Below are 14923 nucleotides of genomic sequence, written 5' to 3'. Positions count from 1 at the left end.
AGGATGATGTACTTTAAAGGAACCTATGACCTCAATATAACCATGAGAAAAGCATTCTGGCTTATTTCCCAAATTATTTGTTTTGAAGGTTTAAATTTAGAGAAGCAATTTACATGAAACAACAAATAGAAAACCCTGGAAAAGTAAACTCTTCATTTCATGAGCACACAAAGTTACATGGGATAGAAATGACCTTTCGCTATAATAATAAAAATATATGTTTGTTAATACATACATATTTGTTGAGTCTTAATTAAGCCAGGTTTGGCAGAATTTCTAAGCTCTAGTTTGAGTTCTGGCTGGGCTGTATTTAGTGGACTCACTCTCCTGCCAGGGTCTCCAGGGAGATCCCTGCCTGAGAAGGATGGATTGAGAAGCACTTAATTAAACTAACAATGTGGCATTTCTGAAGGAGAAAGGAACACTCAAGATGTGTCAATAGACATCCAGAGTGCAACTGTTGTGAGCCCCTACAGCCGGGCCTGGACGGGCCATGCAGAGCCCCCCAACAGCTGCAAAGAGCAGTCAGGTTTTGTCAGATCTCATTGGACTCGTTTAAAAAAATAAGAAGAAGCAATTATCTATACATTGAGTTCTGCTCTATCGTCTCACTGTGGGGTTAGAGCAAAGTGAAATCTATCCTCTGCCCCCCTCCTTTTAATATTCATGCATTTTGCTGATAAAGTGAATGGCTACTGCCAGAGTCTGATGTCACTCACCCGTCCATATCTGTTGGCATAAGAACCCGTAAGCAAGGAATGGAAAATGATGATTGTTTCATCTAGGTCCCAGATGAAAACTCGCTAGAGAGATGGGGGGCAGAGGTGGGGGAGAAAGAAACAAAGAAAAACAGAGAAAAAAAGAGGCAAAATCAATGGTGCACTCTGTAGGGCTGCAAGGTGATCCTCCTGGTCAATAGGCCAGGAGCGTATTCGTGTGCCACAGGGACCAGGATCCATTTGCTTGGGTTGGTCACCGCAACACTTCTCTCACCACCCCACTACACACTTTCCACCCCGTGCCCTTTACATTAGAGTAATCAATAGTGACAAACTAATTAACTAGATATGTTAACATGCCATGATGTCAGTGTTTTAATGGCTGCTATTATCCTCAGTCAAATTAATAACATATTAATGAAGAGTCCTCGAAATTACAGCAAGTTTATTTTGACACATGGTCACTATCAAAGTGGGCAATAACACCACTGTAAGCAACAGCTAGTGAGCAGTCTTCAGTGCGTGGTATATATGTAATACGTATCTCATCAGTGATGACTCACTTAATCACATGCCTTATTGTTTATTTATACGATATACAAAGCTCTTTATAGATGATATGCGTTTAGTGATGACTCATATATTCCACAATGCATTAATAATGCATTTAAAGTTAAGGAATCATGTCTTTAAGTATTAATGTCCATCAAGTGTTAAAGTTGGTGTGGCAGCCATATAGTAAGTGGATTAGTGTCCATGTGTCTCAGACAGGGCGAGGCTGTCTGTCGCCAAGGTAGCGGGTTCACCCTACCTCAAGGTCAGAGTCGGGCGGCGGTGATGGGTTGTTGTTCCTTCTTCCACGGCCACGTGACTTTCCATCCGAGGCTCGGCGCAATCGATCTGAATCTGAATCTTTAATGGGGGTTGATGGACTGTGGATGGTACTGTACTCTCCTGAAAGGAAGGAAAGAAGGAGGAAGGGGAGTATTAAAAGAGCGCACCGAAGACGAGCTTCTATTTGCTTTTAGAAAAGATGTTTAAAGGGACTATTTGTCTTGATGGAGGACAGACAGCATCCTGCAGGAGACATAACTTATAAGACTGCAGGTAACAAGCATGCCATAAATCAGATGCAGAACAAATAATAAAGGCTACTGTGCGCCATACTGATTTAATAAACAAGAGGTAATGGAGTGCATGTCAACTGGAAATAGCTAAAATGTCCTTTATCTAAATTGAATGATGGAAGTATGAAATTATATTTAGTTAAAGCCAGCTGTCTTCAGCGTGAATGATGACAATTTCAAATGCAGTCATAAAATTCTGAGTGGCTTATAATATACAATCTCAGTTGCAAGATGATGCAATAATGTCACATGAAATTATGGAAAATCTTACATCTGATTTCTGTTTTATCTCACCACTAGATGTAGTGGCTCAAACTGTCCTGTTCTTATGTAGTGGAAGTGAACATTTTCTCTGCTATGGAGAGCAAATTCCAAGAGACACACACCTCTTACCAGAATCAAACTGGTGATCTTCAGGTTATACAAGGCAGGTCTAGCTGAGGTTTAATTCCTACCTGCAGGGTTGTCTGTGAGGGCTTGGCTGGTGATGCCAGTGGGTGGTTCCTGGAGGGTGTAGGTAGTGGTGGTTGAGGGCGTGCTGGGGCTGGTGTTGTTACTTGTCATGTAGGGTGAAGTGTAGGGTGAGCTGTTATAATACTGAGCATACTGGCCCTGGCCGAAGGCTGGATAACTTGGGTAGTCCTGTGGAGTAAGTAGGGTAAATTGAAAAAGTTGATAACTTTTAATTAGTTGATTAAAGTGATGGCATTTCATTTAGTCAGACACGTGTAAGGGAGTAAATTGCAACCAAAAACTGCTTGAATTTTTTCAGGGGAAGAACACTCATGATTTTCATTTCAGGATACAGACGATTACTTAGAACAACTTTTTATTAACCCCTATTGTACTTTTCCCTCTAAGAGCACTGTAGGGGTTTAGAGTTCAGCTTTTTCCTTTAATTTGACACAACTCTGTAGGTCACTTGTGTGTCAGTGTCCCTCAAGGTTTCATTGAGACATCTTCCCAATAGTGATGAAAAGAGACGTTACACACATGATGTCATACACTCAAAACTGGACAGCACTGGAGTTTCTGTTCATGGTTTGTGGAAATGGTGCTGTGGTAATGGAGATGACAGAGTTAAAAGAGACATCATGTTCAAAATTTCTTTGAAGAATTTGTCCTAAGTTCACTGCATCTTGTTTAACATTATCATCTCCATGGCTAGTTCATGACTTTTAGGGAATCCTTTTCTTAAATTCCCTTTTCTTAAGTTTCTGTCCAAAAGCCTGCCCAGTTCCAAGCATGCAAAAGGCTGGACTTATTTCTAAGCTGCTTTCCAGACAATGGCTCATTTGCTTGTCTGCAAATGCAAATGGAGATATCTGATGGCTCAATCGCGTTGTGTTCTTGGGCAAGACACTTCACCCGTTGCCTACTGGTGGTGGTCAGAGGGCCCGGTGGCGCCAGTGTACGGCAGCCTCGCCTCTGTCAGTGCGCCCCAGGGTGGCTGTGGCTACAATGTAGCTTGCCATCACCAGTGTGTGAATGTGTGGATGACTGGATGTGTAAAGCGCTTTTGGGTCATTAGGGACTAGTAAAGCGCTATACAAATACAGGCCATTTACCATTTTATCCTTACTAGGACCAGCGTCATAATACTGCCATCGTGACTTTTACATAAGTATTACCAGGGTGCTCACTCAGACACAAAGTCAACATGTTCAGAGAAGAAGTGCATGTCTGAGCAGGGATACATAAAAAAAAGAGTCAAATGGAATGATATGTTCAATGCGATGTTAGAGGGAAGATTTAGATCAAAACACAGAGGCAGACAGAAAGACAAAAGGTAGCAGAATTGAAGAAAATAACTAGGTGGTTTGGCAGGGTAATCTGAGAAATGCCCTGCACCAGTGTTGCTACTTTACAGTGCAGATTCCAAAAAATAAATGCAAACACATGTTCTGTTCTGTCCTACATCTGGACAACGATCTGTCTTGTTTTTTTCCCCTCCTCCTTTCCTCTGTGGCATAATATACATGTGTTGGAGGAGGTACGGTAGATAAGCCTGTGTACAAAGCTTTTGACATTGTGAATGATTTATGTCTGAATGTGTCATGGGTGAAATGTAGCATATTGAGTACGCATGTTTCATGAAGATTTCCAAGATCAGTTCAAACCTCAAGTATAAAATGATAGCTGCAAATTGATACCAGATTAGAGGAATAAGGAGATAAGGGAGAAATCCGCAGCTACCTGTTGCGTGCTGTTGAAGCCAGTTGAGTTTGTCAGGGAGTTATTTCCTGTGTACAATCCTGACGTTGTTGTGAAAGTCCCACCTATGAGGAGAAAAACATTGGAACTTTAAGTTATGTTACATGAAAAGACAAAATTAAATCTGCAGCAGTGTAAATAAAATGGTGCATTGTTAGGAGGGGGAAAAAAGATTCATCTTGAAACAACTATTTTAGTAGGTGAACAGAGGGAGGCCTCAGGGAGAGCTCCAAACAGTGGCCTTATCTTTCTGCTCTTCCTCCCTTATCTGTGATTGGATCAGGCCTGATGAATGACAGTGCAGAGGTGGGGGGGAAAACCTGCTTCCAAGCCCGCACAATGCGAAGAACACAAGAGACTGTTGTGTGCGAGTTACCGAAGGGTGGCGCGTTGAGTAAAGGGGGTGGAAACGGTGGATGCACTCTGGACGGGACATGAGTAGGAGGTGGGGGGTGGGGGTATAGTGACAGAGATGTATATGAAAAGAGGGTTGAAGTTGGGGTGAGCAGCTCTGGCATGGTGTGCTACTGAAATCCAGCCCTGATGAATATGTATGCTTCTCCTTTCCACTTGTTCAAACTATGGTTCTTCTGGGTAATTAAATCACTCAAAAGGGTCAATAGTATCTAATGCCCTAATATCATACATGCTATGATTTGTAGCATAGGACAGCAGCAGCTGTTGGGACACAACATCTCTCCTCAGTGGCCATCCACCTGTACTGTCATGTCAAGTCAGAGAACAGCAGGAGGGACAGTTTAAAGGGGTCATACACTGGTAGAGAAACCAGATCCTAATTCTTGAGATAACAGTTATTGTGACGATTTAAAGAACTGAATAATTAACATAAAAATCTGTCTTCATTTGCATATTTCGATCCTCAAATTAATATTAATTAATAAATGTTACTTCTAACTGTTAAAAAAAGGAAAAGAAAGAAAGAGAATTTGCCAGATTTTATTGCCCAAGGCTTAACAGCATTAAACTGAACTCAAATATTTATTTAATCACAAACAATGACTGCGAACTGGTCAACTAAGTAAAACTGGTTTATCCATTATAAAGATGTAGTGAGGGGGATTCCCATTTGAGCAAATGAGCAACAATCATGTTTATAAAGAAGTTTCATTGCAAAATACTCATCGGAAAAGCTGTGAGTAGGGGCCACGATGTGTTGATGTGACTTTTATGTGCAGATTTCTCATCAACTCAAGTGTAATTCATTCTTATCCAAAATAATGCAATTAAGAAATGATTACTTGTGGAGTTTAGTATAAGCAAATTATTCTGCCAACAGTGTAATGCACACATTAAAATAAACAAAACTAAAAATCGAGGGTTTTGGTCAGTTCTGGTCACTCTCTCTCACTCTCAGTGACAGATGATTCAGTTTTAATTAATTAATTCCAAATGAATTGTTAAAAAACATTGAGCCCAAAAAACAGTGGGCTTTGTACCTCATTTCTGTCCATACAAAAGCAGCTTGTTTGTCCACATAGCCGTAGGGGACACAAAAAGGGCGCCGCCATATTCTTTAAACAATTTCTTTACCTATAACCGTAGTCATCCTACCAAGGCCAAGAAAGTATCCCACAGCTTCAGTGAAAACGAGGCAGGAGATAGATTTACTGTTCCTAAATGAGGACGTAATTACACCTTTGTTGTCAGACACAAACAGAGGGAGTTCCTTTCATCCTATGGTCATTGGCCCCATCAGGAGGGCCCTCCCACACCGTGACAAACATGAAGCAGCTTTCAGAAAGGGGGGAATGATTAGGGAAGTTTTTCTGTGTGAGTGGAGGGGAGTGTGTGTGTGTTTTGTGCGTGTGTCTTTTTTTGGGTGCGGGGGTGATATGGCAGTGCATCCAAAGCAGCATGAAGACATTGAGTTTTGACTTGTCAGTTAGCTACACTTGCAGCACAGTGGCTAAAAGATAAAAAGAAATACCTTTAAATTACCAGAATTTAATAATTATTTGTGCAGCATGTGCAGTTTTTACCTCCAGCATGTTTTACATCCCGGTAATTATCAGCGTTGCTCTTTCTTTTCTTGTTTAATATTTTAAGGGGAAGGAGATACGTAAAACTTTCCTGTGTTCGCTGAAGAAAGTTCAAAATACTGCGAAGGTTCAATTGAACAATAAGACAAAAACAAGGTGCAAAGGCCGCAAAGAACAACAAATTAGCCTAATGCACAGTTCAAACAGTCATAAAAGCTCTCGCTGGCAGGTTTGAGGGTTGCTCTGTGGAGAACAAGGAGCCACATAAAAGCTGAGGGGACCCCCGCTAGCCCGGTGAGAATGAGCCCATGCTGTTTGGAGTGGTGGTGCTGGTTATAGCAGGGAGAGAAAGAAAGGGCCTTGTGGTTCCCCGGGGGGCATGTTTTCTCTCCCTCCCCCTGTCCTGCTCCAGTTAGTTCACTCACTCAGGACCAGACATCATCCCTCCCTCCTCTCCTCCTTCCCTCCTGCCTTCTGGCTCCACAATTGGAAGTCCATTTGCTTTGCTTGATCAGTCCCTTGCCATGGGCTATGTCTATCATCAGTGCACAATATTTGTAGCAGAAGTTTGTATGCCCCACTTGGGAATAGCCTATCAAGTCCAGATGGGGCTCTCCTTTTAAAAGGCAACCAAGGCTTCAGCTTCTTCAGCTCGCACTACCATTGGGACAGAATGCTGGAACCCAATTATTCACCTAATTAGCATCTGCTCAGCACCACCATAAAAACAATGCCTCTGTCTGTTTACGCTCCTCTAATATTTTTTGCCATTTTCGGTACTCCCTGAAATGCCCTACAAAAAAGTGCCCCAAGTGTCCACTTTATGATTTGGTACCTTGACTTTAGCAACCACACAAAGCTCGATCGCATCAGAGATGAAAGCAAAGAGCAAAAAACATTAATCTAATCGTCCTCTGCCTTGACAGCTGGCCACAGGCTGGTGGCAGCGACACTGAAAGAAAGGGGAGTATCAGATGTGGAAAAGGAGTCTTTGGTTGGGACACCCAGGCCTGAGGCACATTGCCCAGGCAGATCAATAGGCCGGAGAGAGTAATGATGATGGTGTGGCGGAGGGCCAGAGCCACAGTTAGAGAACCCAGGGCCAGAATAGTGGTCAATCTGTCATCTTACATGGCTGTCAATTACTAATGCACTTAACGCTAACATGGGGGAAAAGATAGGCAGAGATAGCTGAAGAGAGTGAGGGAGAGACTGAGATAGACGGAGGTTAAAAGAAAGACAGAGTAAGAGCATAATACTTAGAAGATGAATGGGAACATAATACTGTCATCATGAGTTAAACCACTAAGGGCAGGATAGCAGCTTGTGCACTCTGCCGCACATGCTCTGACTTTTGTTCCTGTCGTTCTCTTTCTGCCTCTCCTTTTTTCAGGTGTGAAGTGTGCTCCAAAATCTCTGAATGTGGCCAACTGTATTTGGTTAAGAGGCGTGGAAGAGAGGCTTCCCCTGCCACATCTGCTGCTGAGCTGGTGTTATTTATTGTGGGATGTTCTGGGGGCTTTTCAGCAACATGTGGAGATATTTCAACTGTCACACTTTAGATATTACAGGAGAGAATACAAAGACTGCAATAGCAGCTAGCTTGCTCAGTGCAGAGGCTTTCTGAACCAGAGAGAAGCAGAAAGAGTGTAACAGATACAGTCCACTGGGCATTAGGCCCGATCTACATTTAAACTGTATGGCTGGAGAGAAAGAGCACAAAAAGGGGGAGTGTAGGGTGCACAACTCATCTTAATCGGTTTCAAGGGCATAAATCTCTGTGTTCTCAGTTCTTAAACAAATGAAAATATGATCACAGGGAGAGAAAAAACAAAGGCTGGGGAGCGACATGGCTGCTGCCTCCTAAGTGCTTGCCATTTTTCCATCTGTGTTGATACTTTTAAGAGAGGAGAGGAAAGGAAGGCAGCCGTTGTGGCTGCACAAAACACCGCTGGGTTGCAACCACTATCAAGGGTGAGGGCGAGGGCTGTGCTGTGAATAAGTCTTCTAATGTAAAAAAAAAAAAAAGTAAAATAAACCTTATTTGAAAGGGCTGAATATAAAGACAGGATTTTGTGCATTACATCCAAAAAGAGACCCACTACAGAAATAGCAAAAAAAAAAAAAAGTTTGCCATCTATTTCATATGCTGTTGGGTTTAAGTAAAATGTATTTCATCTTGTGGTGTGTTTTCTAACGCACAAATTCAAACTTTGGAAAAAATTGGGAGAAAAAGCAAAGAATTCACAATGATGTCCTCACCCTGCATCTGGTAGCTGTAGGGGGCCTGTCCTGTCTGTGGTGTTGTGAAGCCAGAGCTGTAGCTTAGGAAGCCTGTCTGTCCCGGGGATTGGGACTGACTCAACCCCCCCTCCGTCTTTATGCCTGCCCACAATGGACCTAAATCAGTTAGTGACACCAGATCGGTTTGATGCACAGACAACAGTCAACACAGTTTTAAATTACACTGGACAGCAAAGGGACACCACCTCTGTCTGTTAGCATAACACACTAATCACAGTGGATGACTGGTGATTATCTGTTACTGATTTTCATCATTTGTTGTTTGGAAATTTTATCTTGCGCTGAGTTCCATCACTCTGCACAACAGCACACTACTTTGCTCGAAAACCAAAACGCATGTTTGGATTAGGCTTGTTTTATTTTATGATTTTATTAATAACTGTTATTATCATTTAGCAAAGGTCACATGAAAAGATGCACAAGTAACAAAACATTCTGCCCGTGTTTGTGAGCTACCCTGACCACTGTTTTGGCTGAGTCAGTCACAATGTAGTCTCTATGCGACGGCAGATTGCAGGACTTTATTCAAATAAACAGTGTAAATTCCTCCACATATTGGAGAGTCTTGTGGGGTCAAAACACTCCAAAGACTTAGGACAAATAAAGTCTACAGTAAGCGATGTACTCTATGCTTCTCTTGCGATGCCAGAGGAAACCAGTTCTTGTTTTCAGATTTATATCAGTAATCTTTCTGATCTATCTGAACAGCTTCATAAGCAAATTTTCTTCTACTGCACTGCAAGAGAATATGCAGGCACTAAACAACAACTCAGCATCTCTGTTGGTTTTGGTGTACAGGAGGAATTCTGGGAACATGAGCAAGGTACTTTTCCTAAACTTCATGAAGAAAAAAAAATTAGTTGTGCATTTTCAAGACTTTGGGTTAATACAATTTCAAGAACTCTGACATTATTAACAGACTCTCTCCAGCAAGAGGAGGCAATCATTTGTGTTAATCTTACCATAAGCTGGTATGCCATAGGGCTGGCCAGGCTGGGGGTAGCTAGCATAAGCTGCGGCCTGCTGCATTCCTGTGGTGTACTGCGCCTGTCCATACGCAGCCATATTTTGGGATGAAGGGGTAGGAAGAATATGCGGATATGTTCTGCTATTTGAGAAAAGAAACAAGAAACTAGAGTGAGAAAAGGAAGGCAGGAAAAGTGAGGCCCGTGTTTTACCCCCAAAACCATAACACAAACTTTGCTAACTGAGAAATTCCTTGTGATTGAGCTACTTCGTTCTAAACAGCCAGCCAAGCTGTAAGATAGACAGCATAGCAAAGCTCATATACATAGTGAAAGAACAATAAATGGCAAAGGAAATTTTTGCAAGATAATAATTACAACAGATTTCAGAGTGCGCTGGCTACAGACACCCATGCAAACAAAGCCAGTCAGAAAACCCCCATCTAGCAGAAGGATCTAATTAAAGAACGAAATGAAGTTGGATGCTGCTTATTTTTTTACAGAAAAATAAAAGAAACCTTACTTGGAAGGGTAAATCTGTGGAGAGAACTGGTGCGTTTGTCTTGGGCTGAAGCCACTGGTTCCAATAGCTGAGGAGAGTTAAAAAGAAAAGAGGCAAGCACATATTTAAACATTAAGAAATAAGGTAAATATTATCTTTTGCCAACAGAACTTCTGGATTCCAAGGAACCAGTAATTACATTGCATTACTCTATTTATTTTGGTAACCTTATTTAAGGTTGAAAACCGGAGAGTTATAATGAAGCAAAATAATCAGGTAAAAACATCAGGTCCTCCTGCTGACCCACGTATCTCTGAGATACTTCTGAGCCGCTATGACAAACACTGGTGTAAGCACACACACACGACGGCCTGAATCAGTCTCGGCTTGTGGCTTAAGATGCTTTGGGTCTTTCTAGCCACAGCCATATCTGAAGTGACGTCACTGATTGGAGCTAATGAGTGCTACTCGTTTCATCACTGATGAGTATATGCTTCACCGGTGCTCTTAAGGTTGAAATACAAGCAACTTTACAAGATTTTTTTATTTTGAGTGCAGAAAAAATTATTTAACTCTAGATTGCCTTTGTCAGTCATGCTGTATGAGGCTCTGGCTCTCTGTGCAATAATCAGGGGACACTCAAACTCACTCCACCCATCTTCAATTTTGTACATATTTGTACAATTCCCCGCCTTCATCAGAATAACTATAATATGCATTCACTTGTAACATTAGTTCTAAAATTACTACACTAATTATAGTTGTGGGGTATGTAAAATTGTGCAATATCAGCTGTCTCACTCCATTTTCCTATATAGTGTTAGAGGGTTTCTCCCAAAGCCGCCTCACAGATCACCCCTTCTTCAGTCAAACTGTGCAGGTGAGAGTAGGTGATAGGTAGATAGGTGCAAAGTTGAGAAATAAACTGAGACAGAAACATTTTTCAAGCATCAGACTGCTATTCATGGTAAATCACAGAGATGCTGATTTTTAAATATGCCTTTTGATCAACACAAAGCCCTACTTTAGATAAGACAGGCAACTTTAACACAAAGCTGCTAGCAAGCTCAGATTAAACTGAGAATTAAACTAGCTAGTGCGGTTTTAAGTCAAACAACTCAAAATGTACTTTGCATTCTGACACATTCACAGCACAGGGTTCATTTTTCCAGCTTGTCAAATAACAACAGTCACAAAAGTAGTTTAATATCTATAATTTGATTATTTGTAGAAAATCCTCCCGGTTACTGTTGCTGATGCGTGTGTGCATGTGCACCCATGTCAACCCACAGAGCACGTGTACGTTAACAAAAAATATAAATTTACTTATAGGACTCTGGTAAATAATTCTGAATAGAAAGAAAATCTTTAAAAAGTCAAAGTGGAAGAGCTACCTTGAATGCTGTTTTGCAAATTTAAACTTTAAATGTTAAAAAAACGCAAACAATAATAGTCATATTGAATGAAATCAAAATAAGCTAATAAAATGCAAGAGATAGCTGTATAAATTAAAATCTGTTAAGCTTGACAAAATTATTCAGTTAGTTTAAAACCAGAACAATTCGGGGAAGCAACAATCTCAGTCTCGGCATTTAACTGTACCGGAGACGCAGTTTTAAAACATCTGTCTAATCGGTCGTGACATGTAAAATAAGGGATTTGGTTGCGGGGGGGGCGCTAACTGTATGTAACTGTAAGCCCAAACCCCTCACACACGTTATTAATATTGAACACTTTTCCCACATCAGTAGCACCTGCCACTGGACAAAACTTGCTCTTCTGAAGAGCGCTTTGGGTTTCCCCCACGGAGGATATGGGGTATAAGATTACTAAATTTCATTAATACTGTCAGACAAAAGTCATGCTGTGATTTATGTCCTCCGAGCATATAGTATCAAGCATTTAGTTAAACGGCTTAGGAAATAAAGGCAAATTAGCAGCAGGTTAATACCATGTACAGCTGCACGTAGTGCTATTAACAAATGTTTACAGCAAAGATTTACTGCAGATGGTGGAAAAATAAACCCCCCAAATTTTAAATAGTTATAATTCCTATGATAGTTCCAACAATGCTTATCATACTCTGCGGCCTTTGTTTTATTTAACAATGTGTTTATGTTAGAGTGTGTGTGTGTGTGTGTGTGAGTGAGATATTTCCTTGCTGAAAGGAAGGTGTGAAAAGCCTAGGCCGATAGGCCGATTGGGTAACAGCCCGTGGAGATCGAGGGCCACTGGGATAGCGCGTCACTCCACTGGACAGACAAGCTCAGTGCATTACAGGTCATAATTCAGTCCTCACTGACATGGGAACCAGTGGAGTCAGGACACACACACAGGTGCAAGCAAGCACAGCATATATATATGCTGACAGTTGAGGTAGATCCCCTTGTTCTTAAACACACTATCACACAAAAACACACATTGTAATGCAGTTTTAGCTGGAGGGACATTTCCCGGGTACCGGCTTATCAGTCAGTCATCTCTATGCTCATCTGCTGTGTGTATGAGAGAGAGGCAGTCGGACACACATTCACACACATTCACACACACACACACCAAAACGTCTCACCTGATCCTGAGAAGCTATCTAGAGAGGTGTCTGCTACTGAGGTGGCGATTTCGGTGCTGCTCATTGGTTCTGTTTTAACTGCAAACAAAGAAGACACATTCTCAGCAAGAGCACCACATCAATGTCAGGAAAAAAGGAAAATCTTGTCTCACTACATTAGGCTTCCACATTTTCACAAACAAAAAATACTTTTTTGGAAAAAAATAACATTTAATAAGTGTATTGCATGTAAAATAAGGTCAGCTAATTTAAATGCACAATACATTTGCAGTAGTCTTAAGTACATGTATTACTGAATTGTCTAATTATTTTTGGTAGCTAGATTTTCTTTTGATCTCTTGTTATTTATCTTTCAGAGTGACAAAATAGAAAAGATCAAAACCGCAATAGGAAAGTTTTTATCTACTTAAAAAAGAACCATGAATTAAACTTTCATATGAGAGTGGATTCTAGTAAATGTAAAATACTAAAGCTTTCTATTATTATTTTAAAGAAAATAACCTCCTGACATATCAGTACTTAGATGTGGGATGAATGAAAATAAGTGCAGTAGATGTGCGTTAAAGTCGCTGATAAAAAGCGATACGCAAGTACGACTGAAATGTCAAGGAAATATATGGTGTATAAAATCTTTTTAAGAGGGTGGGGAACGCTGTTTGACCTTGATGCTATTATACAGCTCAGCAATAGATTTGCAAAGACAATTTCACAGCTATCTGACAGCTCAGGATTCTTTGAAATCTATCCATTTCACTTCAGGCGGGCTGAAGGATTGTTTTCTTCCTTTTTTGGAAAAACAGATTGACAATGTGGGCAAAGGAGTCATGCTCAGTGGAATCCCTCATGGTTGAAGAAGCCATTTGCTGTCATGTTTTACATGTTTCCACTATGCTTGCTCAGTGCAGGAACATATGCTGACAAAGGGTAGTTCTTTTCAACAGCACACTGATGAAAAATAGTGGTAAATGCATGCATAAACTAGCATTCAGGTCACAGAGCACACAATAACCACTGTATTCAGGAAATCAGCATGGAACAACCAAATTAAAAAATTAAGAATTATAATGCTTATAATGCTTATATGCAAGTTCACAGTACGACCAATCACTAACAATGAACTCAAGTCAAGTCTGTGTCAAACCATGCTTGAAACAGAATGCCACAAAAAATAACAACAAGTACCAGAGTTTCTGAATGAAAGGCACAATAGTTGAGGCGATTTTATAATGTTGCAGCTGGTAAATAGTAATATAATTTTAAGGGGAGATTTTAAAGAATACAAATTTCTTCATGAGTCAAGTAGATGGTTCAAAATTACAATGAGTGCTTTCAGTTGAGTTGAAACAAACAAAAAACACAAAACACCAAGTATTGTCCTTTCATTGGCACCAACAGTAGACAAACCTGCAGCGGACTGTGAGTTTGAACCTAACAACCAGTCTGCAGTGGTAAGCATTGTGATGTTATCACCTATGGGAAAGACAGAATGGCAAAGGAACACATGACAGTCTACATCATGACTACAGGTCCTGTGTGTCATGAACAAACAAACAAAAATAATAAATTTAAAAAATACTTCTAAAGCTTATCTGACAATGTGGTTCTTTTAATAAATTGATGTTTTATGATTTGGGGACGACTGCTTCACTAAACAAAGGCTCAGATTTGAAGCACAGGTGAATCGCCTGAGTGACTATAACAATGTAGAGTAGAAACCAAATGCAAAGTGCCATCATTTCCATTTGTGGGCTTTGAATAATTACATGGGTGCTTAAATAAACAGCTAATAGTCACGAGAAAACGACCAACAGAGGTACTGAACTGTGTTAAGGCTGAGAACCAGCAAATGTCAAATGAATCCACGCCCCATTTTAGTATCTTGTTAATACTATATTACAGCAAAAGTGTTGATAATATATCCTAAAAAACTTCTAAATATCAGTTCAACACTCACGCTGGCTTTATTGCTGTAAAGCATCGATACTGTGATACAGTTATTTTAGGAACTTTAGCAAGCATTAAAAGAGAGAAAGGTAAATGTACGCACAACAGCACTGCACACATACCTTCAGTGCCATTGGGTGTCATGGAATTGTTACCGATGTGTGAGTTGTCAAGGTTGGGACCATTAGGAGATTCACTGCTTCCACTTACTCGGCTGTGCGGACTGGCTAGATCCTGCATTTCCATAGACCTGACGACACACACACACACACACACACACACACGCAGGCACACATCAAATCAAATTAGATAGTCTGGTTTCAGGGAAGGCGCAGAGCTCTCATGCAGAATTCTGTGTACACCCTCGTGCACGGTATAAAATGGTGAACATGAGAGAGTAAAAAGCACAGTGTATTCCACTGCACTTACAGTAGAAAAATACACAATTTAATGCAAGTTTACTCATTTCTATCTTGCATGTGATATTTTTCTACTTTACTACTTTAAATAAAGCAATTTTTAGGCTGTGCTAAATGCCCAGAAAAAAACAATTATCAGATTAAAATGAAGGAAGTACAC

General features: G+C 40.6%; 1 protein-coding gene across 13 annotated transcripts in view; it reads right to left on the bottom strand.

Moving 5' to 3' along the window:
- The window catches only part of eya1 (EYA transcriptional coactivator and phosphatase 1), a 61959-nt gene that overhangs the window by 16950 nt on the left and 30086 nt on the right, over positions 1-14923 (bottom strand). For 3 of the 13 annotated variants that reach the window (XM_026179473.2, XM_026179472.2, XM_026179470.2), the window contains exons 2-11: positions 14467-14594; positions 13805-13870; positions 12401-12478; positions 9853-9919; positions 9327-9472; positions 8323-8460; positions 4043-4125; positions 2302-2488; positions 1531-1673; positions 720-803 (exon numbers count right to left, since the gene is read on the bottom strand). In XM_026179473.2, the coding sequence (XP_026035258.1) occupies positions 720-803; positions 1531-1673; positions 2302-2488; positions 4043-4125; positions 8323-8460; positions 9327-9472; positions 9853-9919; positions 12401-12478; positions 13805-13870; positions 14467-14590 (1116 nt within the window). In that variant the 5' untranslated portion in view covers positions 14591-14594. The remainder of the gene's footprint in view (positions 1-719; positions 804-1530; positions 1674-2301; positions 2489-4042; positions 4126-8322; positions 8461-9326; positions 9473-9852; positions 9920-12400; positions 12479-13804; positions 13871-14466; positions 14595-14923) is intronic. The other 10 variants (XM_080305983.1, XM_080305982.1, XM_026179476.2 and 7 more) reach the window with 8 other exon arrangements.

Source organism: Astatotilapia calliptera, chromosome 9 (assembly GCF_964374335.1).
Source record: "Astatotilapia calliptera chromosome 9, fAstCal68.1, whole genome shotgun sequence".
Classification (NCBI taxonomy): domain Eukaryota; kingdom Metazoa; phylum Chordata; class Actinopteri; order Cichliformes; family Cichlidae; genus Astatotilapia; species Astatotilapia calliptera.
Note: the sequence above shows the minus strand (reverse complement) of the source record. Positions and strands in the feature narration are given on the sequence as shown.